The sequence below is a fragment of the Triticum urartu genome, chromosome 2 (assembly GCF_003073215.2).
Source record: "Triticum urartu cultivar G1812 chromosome 2, Tu2.1, whole genome shotgun sequence".
NCBI lineage: Eukaryota > Viridiplantae > Streptophyta > Magnoliopsida > Poales > Poaceae > Triticum > Triticum urartu.
The window spans coordinates 501,018,540-501,038,803 of NC_053023.1; the positions used below are offsets into that span (position 1 = coordinate 501,018,540).

Genomic DNA, 20,264 nt, shown 5'->3' on the forward strand with positions numbered 1-20,264 from the left:
GAACATGTGGGAGCCAACATGGGTATCCAGATCCCGCTGTTGGTTATTGACCAGAGAGATGTCTCGATCATGTCTGCATTATTCCCGAGCCCGTAGGGTCTACACACTTAAGGTTCGATGACGCTAGGGTTATAGGGAAAGTATGTACGCGGTTACCGAATGTTGTTCGGAGTCCCAGATGAGATCCCGGACGTCACGAGGAGTTCCAGAATGGTCCGGAGGTGAAGATTGATATATTGGACGAAGGGTTTTGGAGTCCGGAAGTGTTCCGGAGGTACCGGGTGATGACCAGCATGACCGAAAGGTGTTTCGGGATCCCCGGCAAGTGTTAGGGGGGCTTCATGGGCTGAGGGAAGGGGGAAAACCAGCCCACTAAGGGGCTGTGCACCCCCCTCACCTATTCCCACGTGACCAGGGGGTTTGGGGCGCCCCATCTAGGGTTCCCACCTCCTGGCTTGGGGGCCAAGTCACCCAAGGGGGAGATCCCATCTGCCCTGGCCACCCCCCCCTAGGGGAAACCCTAGGGCGCCTCCCCTTACCCTTGCCCCTATATATAGTGGAGGTTTTGGGGCTGCACAACACACGAGTCTCTCTCTCCCAAGGTGCAGCCCTACCTCTCTCCCTCCTCGTCTCTCATAGTGCTTGGCGAAGCCCTGCTGGAGTACCGCGCTCCTCCACCACCACCACGCCATCGTGCTGCTGCTGGACGGAGTCTTCCCCAACCTCTCCCTCTCTCCTTGGTGGATCAAGGCATGGGAGACGTCACCGGGCTGCACGTGTGTTGAACGCGGAGGCGCCGTTGTTCGACGCTTAGATCGGAATCGACCGCGATCTGAATCGCTACGAGTACGACTACCTCATCCGCGTTCTAGTAACGCTTCCGCTTAGCGATCTACAAGGGTATGTAGATGCACTCCCCTTCCCCTCGTTGCTAGATTACTCCATAGATTGATCTTGGTGATGCGTAGAAAATTTTAAATTTCTGCTACGATCCCCAACAGTGGCATCATCAGCTAGGTCTATGCGTAGATTCTATGCACGAGTAGAACACAAAGTAGTTGTGGGCGATGATTTGTTCAATTTGCTTGCCGTTACTAGTATTATCTTTATTCGGCGGCATTGTGGGATGAAGCGGCCCGGACCGACCTTACACGTACACTTACGTGAGACAGGTTCCACCGACTGACCTGCACTTGATGCATAAGGTGGCTGGTGGGTGTCTGTCTCTCCCACTTTAGTCGGACCGGATTCGATGAAAAGGGTCCTTGTGAAGAGTAAATAGCAATTGGCATATCACCGTTGTGATTTTGCGTAGGTAAGAAACGTTCTTGCTAGAAACCCATAGCAGCCACGTAAAACATGCAACAACAATTAGAGGACGTCTAACTTGTTTTTGCAGGGTATGCTATGTGATGTGATATGGCCAAAAGGATGTGATGAATGATATATGTGATGTATGAGATTGATCATGTTCTTGTAATAGGAATCACGACTTGCATGTCGATGAGTATGACAACCGGCAGGAGCCATAGGAGTTGTCTTAATTTATTTATGACCTGCGTGTCAATGAAAACGCCATGTAATTACTTTACTTTATTGCTAACTGTTAGCCATAGTAGTAGAAGTAATAGTTGGCGAGGCAACTTCATGAAGACACGATGATGGAGATCATGGTGTCATGCCGGTGACGATGATGTTCATGTCGCGCCTCGAAGATGGAGATCAAAGGCGCAAGATGATATTGGCCATATCATGTCACTTTATGATTTGCATGTGATGTTTGTCATGTTTACATCTTATTTGCTTAGAACGATGGTAGCATAAATAAGATGATCCCTCGCAATAATTTCAAGAAAGTGTTCCCCCTAACTGTGCACCATTGCTAAGGTCCGTTGTTCCGAAGCACCACGTGATGATCGGGTGTGATAGGTTCTAACGTTCGCATACAACGGGTGTAAGCCAGATTTACACACGCAATACACATAGGTTAACTTGACGAGCCTAGCATGTACAGACATGGTCTCGGAATATGGAAGACCGAAAGGTCGAACATGAGTCGTATAGTGGATACGATCAACATGAAGATGTTCACCGATGATGACTAGTGCGTCTCACGTGATGATCGGACACGGCCTAGTTGACTCGGATCATGTATCACTTAGATGACTAGAGGGATGTCTATCTAAGTGGGGGTTCATTGAATAATTTGATTAGATGAACTTAATTATCATGAACATAGTCAAAAGGTCTTTGCAAATTATGTCGTAGCTCATGCTTTGGTTCTACTGTTTTAGATATGTTCCTAGAGAAAATTTAGTTGAGAGTTGACAGTAGCAATTATGCGGACTGGGTCCGTGAACTGAGGATTGTCCTCATTGCTGCATAGAAGGGTTATGTCCTTAATGCACCGCTCAGTGTGTTGAACCTCGAGCATCGTCTGTAGATGTTGGGAAACATCTGACATACACGTTTTGATGACTACATGATAGTTCAGTACGTAATACTAACGGTTTAGAATTGTGGCGCCAAAGACGTTTTTGAAACGTCGCAGAACATATGAGATGTTCCAAAGACTGAAATTGGAATTTCAGACTAGTGCCCACGTCAAGAGGTATGAGACCTCTGACAAGTTTCTTAAGCCTGCAAACTAAGGGAGAAAAACTCAATCGTTGAGCATGTGCTCAGATTGTCTGAGTACTGCAATCGCTTGAATCGAGTGGGAGTTAATCTTCCAGATGAGATAGTGATGGTTCTCCATAGTCAATGCCACCAAGCTATTGGAGCTTCGTGATGAATTATAACATATCAGGGATAGACATGATGATCCTTGAGCAACTCATGATGTTTGACACCGCGAAAGTAGAAATCAAGTAGGATCATCAATTGTTGATGGTTAAACCACTAGTTTCAAGAAGGGCAAGGGAAAGAAGGGATACTTCATGAGACTGCTCTAGTGAAGAAACCAAAGGTTGAACCAAACCCGAGACTAAGTGCTTCTATAATGAGGGGAACGGTCACTGAAGCAGAACTACCCTAGATACTTGGTAGATGAGAAGGCTGGCAAGGTCGACAGAAGTATTTTGGATATACGTCATATTATTGTGTACTCCCTCCGTCCGGGAAAAGTTGTCTTCGTGATGTTTTTGCAAAAAAATCCTCCCCAGATTCCCGACATAACCCGCACTCCTCGCCTTCTCCGGTCAACACTCCGCCGCTCCGACACAGGTGCATGCACGTCGGAGCTGCCCTGCGCCGCGCTACTCTCCTGCTCTCCTGTGCGTCCTCCACCGCTGCCGCTACTGCCTCTTCCGCCGCTCCCTTCTACCTCACGCAGAATCCCTGCCTACCTTGCCTGCCTCCCGAATCTCTCCTCTTTCTCCCCAAAAATCGTTTCTTCTTCCTCCCGCCGCGTCTCCTGCTCGCGCCCACCCCGTCCCTCCTAGCGTTGATGGAAGAAGCGTGGCCGGCCCTCGGCCCGGCGGTCGGCGACGCGGCCTTCTGCCCCCGCCTCCCCCCGGCGCCGCCGCCCCAGCACCCGTGGCGTGGGGCGCGGCCATGATGGCGCGCCGGGAGACGGTGGCCAAGGAGTCGTCCACGCAGGCGGTGAGCCAGGTCGTGTCCAGCTGCGCCAACTCGACCGGCCTGCCCCCGTCCACCCGTCGTCGATGCCAACGCCATCATCTCGCTCGCCTCCACCGCGGGCCGGCTGGTCATGGTGCGAGAGGTGCTCAAGGAGGTGCGCGATGCCGCAGCGCTCTGGAGGCTCGCGCTCCTGCCCACCCCTGTTGAGACCATCGAGCAAGAGAGGTCGAATGTGTACTTTAGCCGGCCCAGACCCTTGTATTGCTGCTTTCATTTACTGCATAGAGCTTAAACTCTGCACTTTCATGGACTGAAGTTCATTTTTCTTGATGCTCTCTGCATTGCTGTATTCAGTAGGGCCAGCTCGAACCATGTGCACCAGGAAGAAGGCTAGCTCAAACACTGTTTGGTGAAGCAAGCAGTTGAGCTGGTTTTGTTCTTGTCTCCTTGGATTGTGCAGCGATTGGAGGACTTGGTGCAGAGGAATGGAGTATGAGTACAGATGCTGCTTCTGTTGATCTCAGGTGAGCTTGCTAGACGAGTACAGATGCGCCCTTGGTGATTTTACAACTACTGTTAGCCATGGAATTTGAGAGAGCAACCACACATTGAAATAGCATTGGGCATACAGTATGTTTTGATCTCCAATGTTCAACTACTGTTAGCTTGAGATGAACATACAGTATGCTTGACTGTATAACTGTAAATTTGCCTAAACATATGCTTGAGATGAACATACAGTATGCTTGACTGAAATAGTTGTTCATACACCTGGAAATGTTACTATGGGTGAAATTACCATTAAAAATGTATAACAATATTTGGAGTATTTATGATGATCAAAGTGTTTCTTACTGAAGTGTAATTTGTTGCCTCATCCACCATTTAGTATCCCCTGCTTGACTCAAGCTTAGAATTTAGGAGTGGAATAGAGTAGGCTTCAATTTGTCAAAATTGAATTTTAGTCACTGAAAATATGACAGTGGAGTACTGTCCAAACTGTATTCACTGTCTAAATTTCATTGATGTCAAATTTTATTTATGTGTCAAGTTTGACATCAACTTGACAGATCAAAACCTGACAGAAATTGACAGGTTTTGGAAGAAAATGACAGGTTCTGAACATCAACTTGACTGAATAATATAGTGTCAATTATGATTGTTAACAGCAGAATAATACAGTTAATAGCAGTGTAATGGAGTGAGAAATCTTATTGTAAATTCAGTTACTGTAGTTACTAAAACTTCACTGTAAACTTCCAGTACACAAAATTCAGTTATCTTTTTAGTAGGAAAATTTCTGTAACAAATTTCAGAAGCTTGTATTTTCACACACATTGTGCTCTAGCCGATACATCTACGTGTTCTAGCATTCTCCTTCCAATGCATACCGATATGAAACTTCCTTTTTGTTTAATTTGTTGAGTTATTGCTACTGTGGTCGGACCCTTTCCCGGACCCTGCGCAAGCGGCAGCTACATGCACCGGGATGCCCCCTTGTTATTGTTGCTGCTTAATCAAACAATGCATACCGATCTGCTGCTGCTTATGTTTGGGACTTTGGGGTGCTGCATCGATGTGCATCAAACATGATTAAGTTTTTTGTTGTTGTGATAATCCAAAATGCTTCAGACTACTAGATTCAGTTTCTAGTGATAATCCAAAATGCTTCAGACTGCATAAAATGCTTCTTTTGCTGTGATAATCCAAAATGCTTCAGACTGCATAAAATGCTTCTTTTGCTGTGATAATCCAAAATGCTTCTTTTGAGTACAGTAGCTGTCAAATTTAGCCTATGTTGAGCTTGGGCTTGAGAGCTTCTTTAGCAAGATCACTGAATGCAGTGTACTCCGCTGGAGCTTCTTTAGCCTATCTTGAGCTTGAGCTTGGGAGCTATCTTGAGCTTGCGAGTATATTTGTAGGTTTGCTCACAATGGTGTACTGAAAATTGCAAGTTATATAGTGTAGTGTTTTGTAAATTCAGACTAGATTTGAGCAAGATAAACTTTACTGTTATGATTGATAAAGAAAACTTTAGTGTTATTTAGATTCAGAGCAAGTAAAGGAAAATTTAATAAAAAAATTTACTGTCAAAACTGAAACATGCAGGATATGGTATTAATGTAGTTTTGTGCATTTCTTTATCAGTCATCCTGATGCCATCGTGTGGACATGTGGTAGCACTGAATAATGAATTTGTGTTAACACTGAATTTGTGGACATGTGGATACTGAATTTGTGTGGACATGTGGTAGCATTTTCTTTATCAATCATTGGTTCATGTAAGTACTATAGACCTTCTATATATAATCTGAATATATAGAAGCATTTCTTTATCAATCATTTTCTTCTCTAAAGGAGTAACCTTGCCCCATCAATGGTGAGATAAACAGTGGTATTGGATATTTTCAGTAGAATCACTAATGGAGATAATGGATAGTGCAAAGGCCAATATGATCTTCTTATTTAACTAATCATCAAAACATACCCTAGTTAGTCTTGAGGAATCTGGTGGAATCATATTGCTTGTTTCCAAAATAAATTGATTGATTGTGCACTAAAATTGATTGATTCTTTTAGCAAATTTAGATATGTTTATTTGTTGTTAGAAGAATCTTTGACTAGTTACAAGATATATTCCTGAACTGTTATTTTTTAACTTTGCAAATAATCTATTTCATTTAAACTACAGATGTACTACAATGAAGCAAATAATCTACTACAGTTTGATCTACTGCAAATTACCGAATCAATTGACAGCTACTCCTGGTTATCAATTTGATCTTCATTTGCATAAACCTGGTTGGTGCTCGCACTATTTACTGAAAATAAACCATTATTTACTGAAGATAAACCTAGTTGACCTTCATTTGCATAAACCTGGTTTGTGCTCGCACTATTTACTGAAAATAAACCATTATTTACTGAAGATAAACCTGGTTGATCTTCATTTGCATAAACTTGGTTGAGTATTACAGAGCAATTGACAGCAAATTGATCTGGTTGGAATTCAGATAGCAGCGGTAACAGTTAACTGAACTTCTTTTTTTGTAACATTTCTTCAGAGGACATGATAAATTGTTTTTCAAATTACAAAGCAAGAAAGGTCCGGCACTGGAGATGAAAAAGCAAGGAGCCTTGTATTTCTTCTCACCGATAGCACCACGAGCAGGGGACCTCCGGCGACAACACACCAGCAGGTGACCTCCGGGCGGCTACACGAGCAGGGGACCATTAGCAACTTCCAGAGGAGAAGGGGAAAGAGCTCAAGCTTGAGGTCCAGGACGAGCTTGAGGGAGCTTGAGGTCCTGGCCGGTGGCGGCACAGATCCTGGGTGGCGGAGGGGATATCGGCCGTGCAGGCCTGGCGATGGCGGCCCAGGTCCTGGGTGGAGGAGGAACACGTCCAGCATGGCGGCGGAGCAAGCAATTGGGTGGTGCAGGTGCTAGGCGGTGGAGGACCACGTACTTAGCGGCGGCGGAGCAAGTAATTGGGCGACGCAGGACCTGGGCGTCGGAGGAGCACGTCCTGGGCGGCGACGGAGCAAGAAATTAGGCGTCGCAGGTCCTGGGCGGCAGAGGAGCAAGCCCTGGGCAGCGCCGGCGTAGGTCCCCGGCGGCGACTTGCCCAGGGGACGCACGTGGGCGACGGACAGAGGAAGAAGGAAGGAAAAGGCGACCTGTTTGTAACAAATTTTAAGCTACGAGGGCATTTTTGCAAAATTCGCAGTACACTAAGCTTTGGACAACTTTTCCCGGATGGAGGGAGTACTTTACTAGTACTCCTAGTAGCACCAGGGTAATAAATACCGGTTTGGTTGCTAAGCGTTAGTAACTCAAAATAAAAGGTTGCGGAGACTAGCTAAAGGTGAGATGACGATATGTGTTGGAAGTGTTTCCAAGGTTGATGTGATCAAACATCGCACGCTCCCTCTACCATCGGGATTGGTGTTAAACCGAAATAATTGTTATTTGGTGTTTGCGTTGAGCATAGACATGATTGGATTATGTTTATCGCCACACGGTTATTCATTTAAGGAGAATAATGGTTACTCTGTTTATTTGAATAATACCTTCAATGGTCTTGCACCTAAAATGAATGGTTTATTGAATCTTGATCGTAGTGATACACATGTTCATGCCAAAAGATATAAGATAGTAATGATAGTACCACCAACTCGTGGCACTGCCACGTAAGTCATATCGGTATAAAACGCATGAAGAAGCTCCATGTTGATGGATCTTTGGAATCACTCGTTTTTGAAAAGATTGAGACATGCGAACCATGTCTATTGGTAGATATGCATGAAGAAACTCCATGCAGATGGATCGTTTGGACTCACTTGATTTTGAATCACTTGAGACATGCAAATCATACCACATGGGCAAGATGACTGAAAGGCCTTGTTTTCAGTAAGATGGAACAAGAAAGCAACTAGTTGGAAGTAATACATTTTGATGTGTGCGGTCCAATGAGTGCTGAGGCACGCAGTGGGTATCGTTATGTTCTTACTTCACAGATGATTTGAGTAGATGCTGAGTATATTTACTTGATGAAACACAAGTCTGAATTATTGAAAGGTTTAAGTAATTTCAGAGTGAAGTTGAAGATCGTCGTGACAAGATGATAAAATGTCTATGATATGATCATAGAGATGAATATCTGAGTTACGAGTTTGGCACACAATTAAGACATTGTGGAAATTGTTTCACAACTAATACCGCCTGGACCACCATAGTGTGATGGTGTGTCCAAACATCACAACTGCACCCTATTGGATATGGTGCATACCATGATGTCTCTTATCAAATTACCACTATCGTTTATGGGTTAGGCATTAGAGACAACCGCACTCACTTTAAATAGGGCACCACACAATGCCGTTGAGACGACACCGTATGAACTATGGTTTAGAGAAACCTAAGCTGTCAAGTTTGGGACTGCGATGCTTATGTGAAAAAGTTTCAGGCTGATAGGCTCGAACCCAAAGCGGATAAATGCATCTTCATAGAATACCCAAAAATAGTTGGGTATACCTCCTATTTCAGATCCGAAAGCAAAAGTGATTGTTTCTAGAAACGGGTCCTTTCTCGAGGAAAAGTTTCTCTCGAAAGAATTGAGTGGGAGGATGGTGGAGACTTGATGAGGTTATTGAACCGTCACTTCAACTAGTGTGTAGCAGGGCATGGGAAGTTGTTCCTGTGGCACCTACACCAATTGAAGTGGAAGCTTATGATAGTGATCATGAAACTTCGGATCAAGTCACTACCAAACCTAATAGGTCGACAAGGATGCATACTACTTCAGAGTGGTACGTAATCCTGTCTTGGAAGTCATGTTGCTAGACAAAAATGAACCTACGAGCTATGGAGAAGTGATAGTGGGCCTAGATTCCGAAGAATGGCTCGAGGCCATAAAATCTGAGAGAGGATCCATGTATAAAAGAAAGTATAGACTTTGAAAGAACCACTTGATGGTCGTAAGGCTGTTGGGTGCAGATGGATTTTAAAAGGAAGACATACAATGATGGTAAGTGTCACCATTAAGAAAGCTCGACTTGTCGTTAAGATGTTTCCCGACAAGTTCAAGGAGTTGACTACGATGAGACTTTCTCACTCGTAGCGATGCTAAGAGTTTGTTGGAATTATGTTCGCAATTACTGCATTATTTATGAAATCTTGCAGATAGGATGTAAAAAACATTGTTTCCTCGACATTTTTCTTGAGGAAAGGTTGTTTGTGATACAACCAGAAGGTTTTGTCAACCCTGAAAGATGCTGACAAGTATGCAAAGCTCCAGCAATCCTTCTAAGGACTAGAGTAAGCATCTCGGAGTTGGAATGTACGCTTTGATGAGATGATCAAAGATTTGGGGTTCATACAAAGTTTATGAGAAACTTGTATTTCCAAAGAAGTGAGTGGGAGCACTATAGAATTTTTGATGAGTATATGTTGTTAACATATTGTTGATCAGAAATGATGTAGAATATCTAGAAAGCATGCAGGGTTATTTGAAAAGTGTTTTTCAATGGAAAATCTGGATTAAGCTACTTGAACATTGAGCATCAAGATCTATAAGGATAGATCAAAAACGCTTAATAGTACTTTCGAATGAATACATACCGTGACAAGATTTTGAAGGAGTTCAAAATAGATCAGCAAAGAAGGAGTTCTTAGCTGTGTTACAAGGTGTGAATATTGAGTAAGACTCAAGACCTGACCACGGCAGAAGAGAGAGAAAGGACGAAGGTCGTCCCCTATGCTTTAGACGTAGGCTCTACAGTATGCTATGCTGTGTACCGCACCTGAAGTGTGCCTTGCCATGAGTCAGTCAAGGGGTACAAGAGTGATCCAGGAATGGATCACACGACAGCGGTCGAACTTATACTTAGTAACTAGTGGACTAAAGAATTTTCTCGATTATGGAGGAGGTAAAAGAGTTTGTCGTAAAGGGTTACGTCGATGCAAACTTTGACACTAATCCGAATGACTCTGAGTAGTAAACCGGATTCGTATAGTAGAACAGTTATTTGGAATAGCTCCAAGTAGCGTGTGGTAGCTGCATCTACAAGATGACATAGAGATTTGTAAAGCACACATGGATCTGAAAGGTTCAGACTCATTGACTAATAAACCTCTCTCACAAGCAAGATATGAACAAACCCCATGGGTGTTGGATTCATTGCAATCACATAGTGATGTGAACTAGATTATTGACTCTAGTGCAAGTGGGAGACTGTTGGAAATATGCCCTAGAGGCAATAATAAAATGGTTATTATTGCATTTCCTTGTTCATGATAATTGTCTATTGTTCATGCTATAATTGTATTAACCGAAAACCGTAATACATGTGTGAATACATAGACCACAACATGTCCCTAGTAAGCCTCTAGTTGACTAGCTCATTGATCAATATATGGTCATGGTTTCCTGACCATGGACATTGGATGTCATTGATAACGGGATCACATCATTAGGACAATGATGTGATGGACAAGACCCAATCCTAAGCCTAGCACAAGATCGTATAGTTCGTCTGCTAAAGCTTTTCTAATGTCAAGTATCATTTCCTTAGACCATGAGATTGTGCAACTCCCAGATACCGTAGGAATGCTTTGGGTGTACCAAACGCCAAAACGTAACTGGGTGGCTATAAAGGTGCACTACGGGTATCTCCGAAAGTGTCTGTTGGGTTGGCACGAATCGAGACTGGGATTTGTCACTCTGTGTAAACGGAGAGGTATCTCTAGGCCCACTCGGTAGGACATCATCATAATGTGCACAATGTGACCAAGGAGTTGATCACGGGATGATGTGTTACGGAATGAGTAAAGAGACTTGCCGGTAACGAGATTGAACAAGGTATCCGGATACCGACGATCGAATCTCGGGCAAGTACTATACCAGTAGACAAAGGGAATTGTATACGGCATTGACTGAATCCTTGACATCGTGGTTCATCCGATGAGATCATCGTGGAACATGTCGGAGCCAACATGGGTATCCAGATCCCGCTGTTGGTTATTGACCAGAGAGATGTCTCGGTCATGTCTGCATTATTCCCGAGCCCGTAGGGTCTACACACTTAAGGTTCGATGACGCTAGGGTTATAGGGAAAGTATGTACGCGGTTACCGAATGTTGTTCAGAGTCCCGGATGAGATCCCGGACGTCACGAGGAGTTCCGGAATGGTCCAGAGGTGAGGATTGATATATTGGACGAAGGGTTTTGGAGTCCGGAAGTGTTCCGGAGGTACCGGGTGATGAACAACATGACCGAAAGGTGGTTCGGGAGCCCCGGCAAGTGTTGGGGGGCTTCATGGGCCGACGGAAGGGGGCAAACCAGCCCACTAAGGGGCTGTGCGCCCCCTCACCTATTCCCACGTGACCAAGGGGTTTGGGGCGCCCCATCTAGGGTTCCCACCTCCTGGCTTGGGGGCCAAGTCACCCAAGGGGGAGATCCCATCTGCCCTGGCCGCCGCCCCCCTAGGGGAAACCCTAGGGCGCCTCCCCTTGCCCTTGCCCCTATATATAATGGAGGTTTTGGGGCTGCACAACACACGAGTCTCTCTCTCCCAAGGCGCAGCCCTACCTCTCTCCCTCCTCGTCTCTCATAGTGCTTGCCGAAGCCCTGCCGAAGCCCTGCTGGAGTACCGCGCTCCTCCACCACCACCACGCCGTCGTGCTGCTGCTGGACGGAGTCTTCCCCAACCTCTCCCTCTCTCCTTGCTGGATCAAGGCATGGGATACGTCACCGGGCTGCACGTGTGGTGAACGCGGAGGTGCCGTTGTTCAGCGCTTAGATCGGAATCGACCACGATCTAAATCGCTACGAGTACGACTACCTCATCCGTGTTCTAGTAACGCTTCCGCTTAGCGATCTACATGGGTATGTAGATGCACTCCCCTTCCCCTCGTTGCTAGATTACTCCATAGATTGATCTTGATGGTGCATAGAAAATTTTAAATTTCTGCTACGATCCCCAACACGAAGGAGGTGTTCAGCACAATGAACCAGGCAATCGGATTATAGGGCTTTATCGCTCTCACTTAGCCATAGGAGCTTTAGAAAATTAAGGTAGGCGCAGCCCCTGGTGTTCGGAAGACCGCCCGAGGGGCTATATAAGCACCTGATCGGAAGAAAGCCGATCCATCGCACACTGCATTGGTTATGGCATTATGCAGAAAAAATCCTTAAAGATTTTACAACCTCTCGAACAGCTGACCAGCTCTCGCCGAATCATGACAGTCAGTGTTCGGCTTTCTCTACTGAGGTGCTTGTCCGGAAGAACTGGGACACAATCGCAGTAGTTCTCCCAGTGCTACCTTAGCCGATATAGCGGAACGTAAGGTACCAAAACATGGGAGCCGGGCAAACCCAACTATTGACCCAAGACATGATTCGGAGCTGATGCATATAATGCTATAAGTTCGGGGTGCCAAACTTCCATGAAGGTGTTCGGACTTGATTGCCGTATTATGGGTAAAACAAAGCCCCTCGCTTATTTGTCGCGGTGTGCGGATGCCACTTGACAAAAGAATTTCAACAAGAAATAATAGTAGATAAGTATTGTATAAATCCACATGTTGTATTTGAGTAGTACGTCGATGCATGTGAGTACATGTAATGTGATGGAAAAGAAATATGACTGTGGAACCTGCTTAGACCAGGGGGGAAGAAGCTGTGTGCGGATCCGGAGTATAGTCGAATGGTCATCGCGGGGAATCTATAAGGATTCCCTTATGCGTTCGAGCTGCTTCCATATCGCCAGTCCTAGTCTGCGCAAAGTTGAACCTACAAACAAAATGTAAGAAATGCTTGTGCACTGCAGAGCGGTTGAGCCGCGGTATGTGGCCTGTCCTGGCCCTCGCTGGAGTGTTTAATTGAGCTGTGGACGAGCCGGGCTATCCTGTCGCGAAGTAGTTCGAAGTCCTTAGGCGGTGTCCGAGAATCGGGTCGTTGACTCGAGGTTCGGTTGGAAGGTGCCACTTGTAGCTTCTGCAGTTAAGGCAGCGGTATACTCCTCGGTGCCAAGGGAAAGTTCGGCCTTGCCATTAACCGTGATGACGCCGCGCGGACCGGGCATCTTGAGCTTACGGTAGACATAATGTGGCACTGCGTTGAATCGAGCGAACGCGGTTCACCCGAGCAGTGCCTGATAATCACTGCAAAAGGGGACGATATCGAAGATTAACTCTTCGGCACGGTAATTGTCTAGTGATCTGAAGACTACTTCCAGGGCGATGGAGCCTGCACAGCTAGCCTCCACACCTGGTATAATACCTCTGAGGGTGGTTGTAGTGGGCTTGATCACCGAATGATCAATGCCCACCTTGCGCAGTGTGTCCTGGTAAAGCAGGTTTAGACTGCTACCTCCATCCATAAGGACTCGTGTGACATGGAACCCGTCAATTATTGGGTCGAGGACTAGTGCGGCTAGATTGCCTTGAGTGGTGTTAACCGGACGATCCGTGTGGTTGAAGGAGATCGGCCCCAGTTTATATTGTGGGACAACTGGTTCCATTAAGTCGACATCCCTGAAGGTGTGCATTCGGTCCGGGTTGGGAGTGTAGGTGCCGTTTACCACGTTCACTGTTTGGATTTGCGGGGGAGGTTTCTTCTGCCCTCCTGTACTCGACGAGCTGGGCTCCTCGTCTCCATCGTCGCTTTGAGACCCCTTATCTTTGTTTTTGGCACCTGACCTGCCGGCTTGTTTGAAGACCCAGCATTCTCTATTAGTATGATTGGCTGGTGTTTCTAGGGTGCCATGAATTTGGCATGGGCGGTCCAGTATGCGGTCCAGGCTGGACGGACCCGGATTGTCATTTTTGAGTGGCCCATTCCGCTGGCTAGACCCCTAAATCCGGCATTGATTATCGTATCTTCGGCGTTTTCACCCTTTTTGCGGCGCTTGTGTTTTTTGCATCGGGGTTTGCCGTTGCTATCTCCGGCTTCTGATGTGCCAGGGTTGCTTGCTGTGTTGTTTCTACGTGCCAACCAACTATCTTCGCCCGTGCAAAAGCGGGTCATGAGTGTCGTGAGGGCTGCCATGGATTTTGGCTTTTCTTGGCCGAGATGTTGGGTGAGCCACTCATCACGGATGTTATGTTTAAAGACCGCTAGGGCTTCGGCATTCGGATAGTCGACAATTTGGTTATTTTTAGTTAGGAACCGAGTCCAGAATTTCCTGGCTAACTCTCCGGGCTGTTGTGTTATGTGACTTAAGTCGTCAGCATCCAGTGGTTGCACATAAGTGCCCTGGAAGTTGTCCAGGAATGCGTCTGCCAGGTTCTCCCAACTTCCAATGGAGTTTTCTGGCAAGCTATTCAGCCAATGCCGAGCCGGCCCTTTGAGTTTTAGCGGGAGATACTTGATGGAGTGTAGATCATCCCCGCGGGCCATGTGAATGTGGAGGAAGAAATCCTCTATCCATACCGCGGGGTCTGTAGTGCCGTCATATGATTCAATATTCATGGGTTTAAACCCTTATGGGAATTCATGGTCCATTACTTCATCATTGAAGCATAGGGGGTGTGCGGCGCCTTTGTGCCGGGCTATATCACGATGTTGTTCATACGAGTCTTGTCTGCTGTGTTCGGCCCGGCCGGATTTGCTTTTAGTATATCCGACGTGATGGTTGTCGTCATGCGTTGGGGCGCGCCCCCGTGATCCGTAGATCGATCTTGCATGTCCTCCCTTGTTTTCCAATACATCTCGTAGGTCCCGCGTGTTACCCCGGGCCTTGGAATTTTTGTGTAACTGGCGACGGGGTGCGGGCTGGACTTCGGCCTGATATGCCTCTTTGTCTCAGCCATGAGGTGGTCGGTCAGCCGCATCATACGCTGGGAGCGTAGGCTTTAATGCTTCCTCCTTAAGTTGGGGTAGCGGCCTGCGTTTTGGGTACCTTTTGGTTGGGCGCTCGAGGTCGTATTCCTTGGCCGTCAGGATCTCAGTCCATCTATCCGCTAGCAGATCTTGGTCAACTTGAAACTGCTATTTATTTTTCTTCAGGTTTTTTGTTGTGGCTATAAGCTGGTGCTTGAAGCGCTCCTGTTCGGCAGGATCCTCGGGCACAATAAATTCGTCGTCGCCGGGGCTCACCTCGCCTTTGGAGAGAGGCATGTAATTGTCATCCTCTGATTCTCTGTCTGCTGCCTGTTCCTTAGGGCTGGCTTGACCATCCTCCCGCTCGAGTCCCGGCTAGAGGGGATTGTCTTCGTCTTCGACGCTATCCGCAACGTTACTGTTTCTTGTGCCGGTATCGCCGTTTTTGCTATGGCGGGGCTTAGAGCAGCACCGTTGACGCCGGTGCTTAAATTGCTTCTCGGGGGGATTATCCTCTGTTGCCTTATTGCCATCGCTTTCTTTGGGGGTGTCCACCATGTATATATCATATGATGAGGTGGCAGTCCAGTGCCCTGTGGGCGGTGGTTCCTGTTCTTCTCCTACATCGTCGTCCATACCTTCGATGTCTTCGGAGCCGAAATCAAGCATGTCGGTTAAGGCGTCGATAGTGGCTATTAAGTGGGTGGTGGGTGGGGGATGAATTTCTTCGTCGTCCGCTTCCCACTCAAGCCGACATAGTTCGGCCAAGGGTCTCCTATCAAGGAGAGAGATTTCAATGAGTTTAGCAAGTCGCCCAAGGGCGAGTGCTGAAAGATATCCGCGGAGGTGAACTCCATGATCGGTGCCCAATCAAATTTGATAGGCACAGACGCGGGCGGTTTAGAGCCTGTGGCCAGGGATGAATCCAAGGGTCCGGCAACATAGGTCTCATAGGGGGTGAAGTCAGTGTTTGGCTCTATCGCCACTGAGTGTGCAGCCTTCGTGGCGGGGTCTATCCACACGTCCTCGGACGGCACGATCTTCTCCGGATCGAAGGCCGGAGTAGCCATAGGCGTGATCTCCCGAACACCGTTCGACGGCAGAGCTAAGTCATGCTTGTAGAGACTGTGCGGCACACCTAACATGGGCTCGAATCCGTTGAAGATCAAGTCTCTGCGTATCTCGGTAGTGTAGTTTAAGCTTCCAAACTTGACCTGATGGCCAGGGGCGTAGCTCTCGATCTGCTCCAGATGGCCAAGCGAGTTGGCCCACAGTACAAAGACGCCGAATACGAAGATCTATCCGGGGAGAAAAACCTCACCCTAGATCGCATTGTTGTCGATGATCGAAGAAGCCATCAAGCCTTATGGCGACGACACAGTGGGACTCTCAATGAAAGCACCAATGTCGGTGTCAAAACCAGCGGATCTCGCGTAGGGTCCCGAACTGTGCGTCTAAGGCGAATGGTAACATGAGGCAGGGGACACAATGTTTACCCAGGTTCGGGCCCTCTCGATGGAGGTAATACCCTACGTCCTGCTTGATTGATCTTGATGATATGAGTATTACAAGAGTTTATCTACCACGAGATCGTAGAGGCTAAACCCTAGAAGCTAGCATATGATTCTGATTGTTTTTTTGTCCTACAGACTAAACCCTCTGGTTTATATAGACACCGAAGGGGGCTAGGGTTACACAGAGTCGGTTATAAGGGAGGAGATCTACATATCCGAATTGCCAAGCTTGCCTTCCACGCAAAGGAGAGTCCCACCTGGACACGGGACGAAGTCTTCAATCTTGTATCTTCATAGTCCAACAGTCCGGCCAAAGTATATTGTCCGGCTGTCCGAGGACCCCCTAATCCAGGACTCCCTCAGATGTCCCTGTTCGTCGCTCTGCGAGACAGGCAGGACATTCCCCCGAGCCGTACCAACCACCTCTGCCTCCACAGCTACATCCGCCTTCCACTGAGCAAATCATGCGAATGTTTGAAGAAAGGAGGAACAACGATCTGCTGGAACTATTGAAAAGTTTGCAAGTTATGGTTGGGCAGAATGGAAATCAGAATGGTAATTACTCCAAGCTATCAGATTTTCAGTGAACCAAGCCTCCCAGTTTCAGTCAAGTTATTGATCCATTGGACGTTGATGATTGGTTAAGGACTATTGAGAAGAAACTGGAAATTGCTCGCACTGAAGATGGAGACAAGGTCCCTTTCGCAACACATTATCTCAAAGGAACTGCCGCGATATGGTGGGATAATGCTAAATTCAGGTGGCCCACGGACGAGGAAATTACTTGGACTAAATTCAAGGATCATTTCCGCAAGTATCATATTCCCGTCGGAATTATGAAAATCAAGCAGCGTGAATTCCTTGCTCTCACTCAAGGAAGCATGTCAGTAAGCGAGTATCTGAATAAGTTCAACCATTTGGTCCGCTATTCTCTCTATGATGTGGCCACTGAAGAACGGAAGATCGACAGATTTCTTGGAGGACTGAATCAACATCTCAAGTGCACTCTCAGTATGTTTGATTTTCCGGACTTTCAAACTCTGGTGAACAAGGCCCTCATCGCAAAAAGGGAACACAAGCTCATGCACGACAATAGGCCAGCTAATAATGGCCACAAGCGCAAATTCGAGCCTAAGAAGGATATGCAAACCGTGCAGAAGGCTCGTACTTGGCAACAGACTCAGATTGACTACCAACCCAACTGGCAGCAAAATGTCAACAAGACCACCACTCAAGTCATAGTCCAGTATGGGAAGAATGTCAGCGCAACAATTCATGTTTCAACTTTGGACAAACCGGACATTACGCAAGACAGTGTCCCAAGAACAGCAAGCCAACAGCTCCATTCCGTCCGCAAGTCAACTACCTGGAGCCAATATTCCGTCTCGAGTGCCATCCAAGGGCAAATCCATCATATCTCCGCCGATGAAGCCCAAGAGGACCCGGAAGTCATCATTGGTATGTTTCCTGTTAATAACATACCTGCCGTAATTTTATTTGACTCTGGGGCTTCCCACTCTTTTATTTCATGGAGTTTTGCTGCCCAAAACAAATTTCCTTGCTCGATTTTGGGAAAACATATGTTGGTACAATCCCCGGGATCCTTGCTTAGAAGCAACCTGGTTTGCCGTAATTTGGAAATTGATATCAAGGGAGTCAAGTTTCCAACGTCTCTGATCATCATCAAATCTGACAAATTGGATATTATTCTGGGAATGAACTGGTTAACCCAATACCAAGTATGCATCAACTATACGACCAGAGAAGTTACCATGGCAAGTCAGGAGGGTCGCACCGCAAGTTTTTATGCCCGCAGAAGTATACCCAAGAAGGATATGGTTTTCACAGCTGTGGAGGAAGAAATGGAATTGATTCTAGTGGTCAGTGAGTATCCAGATGTATTTCCTGAGGAATTGCCAGGAATGCCGCCAGACAGAGAATTGGAGTTTGCAATTGACTTGGTGCCTGGAACCACACTGATACACAAGAAATATTATCAGATGCCTTCATCATAATTGGTGGAATTAAAGAAACAGCTGGATGAGATGCTACAGAAAGGATACATCCGCCCAAGCTCTTCACCATGGGGATCACCCGCAATATTCGTGGATAAAAAGGACGGCAGTCTTCGGATGTGTGTGGACTACCGACAGTTGAATGACATCACCATCAAAAACAAGTATCCATTACCAAGGATTGTTGATTTGTTTGATCAACTCAGTGGGGCCAAAGTATTCTCCAATATTGATTTGAGGACCGGATATCATCAACTCAAAATCAAGAAGGAAGATATTCCCAAGAACGCGTTCACTATTCGATACGGCCTTTATGAGTATACCGTTATGTCATTCGGTCTCACCAACGCCCCTGCCTTCTTCATGCATATGATGAATAAGGTGTTTATGGACTTCTTGGACAAATTTGTGGTGGTGTTCATCGATGACATCCTCATTTATTCAAAAAGCAAAGACGAACACAAGGATCATCTCCGAGCAGTTTTTGCAAAGACTCCGCGACCATCAACTCTACGCGAAGTTCAACAAATGTGAATTTTGGCTCAAGCAAGTGGGATTTTTAGGGCATGTTCTCTCAGCAGAAGGAATAGTCGTGGATCCAAGTAAGGTGAAAGATGTGCTTGATTGGTCCGCACCCACGACAGTCTCAGAAATCCGAAGTTTCCTTGGACTAGCCGGGTATTATCGCCGCTTTATTGAAGGATTCTCTAAGATTGCCAAGCCAATGACAGAACTCCTAAAGAAGGGTAAGAAGTTTGAATGGACCGAGGACCGCGAACGGAATTTCAATGAGTTAAAAATCAGACTGTCGTCAACACCAGTATTGACTCTTCCCCACATCTACCGCAGTTTTGATGTCTATTGCGACGGCTACAGAAAAGGCCTTGGATGTGTACTTATGCAAGATGGCAAGGTTGTGGCCTATGCATCCCGACAACTATGGCCGCACGAAGGAAATTATCCCACTCATGATTTGGAATTGGCTGCGGTGGTGCATGCTTTGAAGATTTGGAGGCACTATCTTATTGGAAAGAGGTGCCAGATATTTACCGACCACAAGAGCCTCAAGTATATATTCACTCAGCCCAATCTAAACCTTCGGCAGCGAAGATAGCTCGAGTTGGTTAAGGATTACGACCTTAGTATAAATTATCACCCGGGTAAAGCTAATGTGGTGGCTGATGCTCTCAGCCGAAAGCCTGACAACCTGAATGCTCTAATGGATTCTTTGCCTCCTGAACTTTGTGAAGAAATCGCTCAGCTAAATTTGCTAATCGTGGATGCCAGTCTTGCCAGCATATTGGGAATTTCTCCTACCCTCGAGGCAGAAATTCACAGCCCTCAAGAAGATGACACAAATCATTGCAATTATATGCCAAGCATTTGCAAGAAGGACATACACAAGATTCCTCTAAGGATCAACAAGGTACACTAAGGTTTTGAGGAAGGATTTGCGTACCCAACCAAGAAAGTCTGAGAAAGAAGATATTGGCAGAAGCACACGAATCGTCATACTCAATTCACCCAGGTGGCACCAAAATGTACGAAGACCTTCGTCAGATATTCTGGTGGGATGGAATGAAGAAAGACATCGCTTACTTTGTGGCTTGTTGTGATATATGCAACAAGGTAAAGGCGGAACACCAAAAACCCACCGGACTCCTTCAACCCTTACCTGTATCGCAATGGAAATGGGACGATGTCTACATGGACTTCATCACGGGTTTACCAAGGACTCACCGAGGGAATGACGCAATATGGGTCATAGTGGACACATTGACGGAGGTAGCCCATTTCCTTCCCATCCAGACCACCTACCGTGCCGATC

At 46.5% G+C, this 20,264-nt stretch overlaps 1 protein-coding gene across 4 annotated transcripts in view; it reads left to right on the forward strand.

Moving 5' to 3' along the window:
* Positions 1–3,170: 3,170 nt before the first annotated feature.
* Positions 3,171–20,264, forward strand: part of LOC125538234 (probable helicase MAGATAMA 3) — a 30,355-nt gene continuing 13,261 nt past the window's right edge. The window contains exons 1-3 of one of the 4 annotated variants that reach the window (XM_048701509.1): positions 3,172–3,807; positions 3,937–4,106; positions 6,275–6,384. Coding sequence is in view for 1 of the 4 variants with exons in the window: in XM_048701508.1 (XP_048557465.1) it covers positions 4,075–4,106 (32 nt within the window). In the remaining 3 variants the exon portion in view is untranslated. Of the gene's footprint in view, positions 3,808–3,936; positions 4,107–6,274; positions 6,385–17,742; positions 17,880–20,264 lie in introns of those variants that run through there. The other 3 variants (XM_048701508.1, XM_048701510.1, XM_048701511.1) reach the window with 3 other exon arrangements.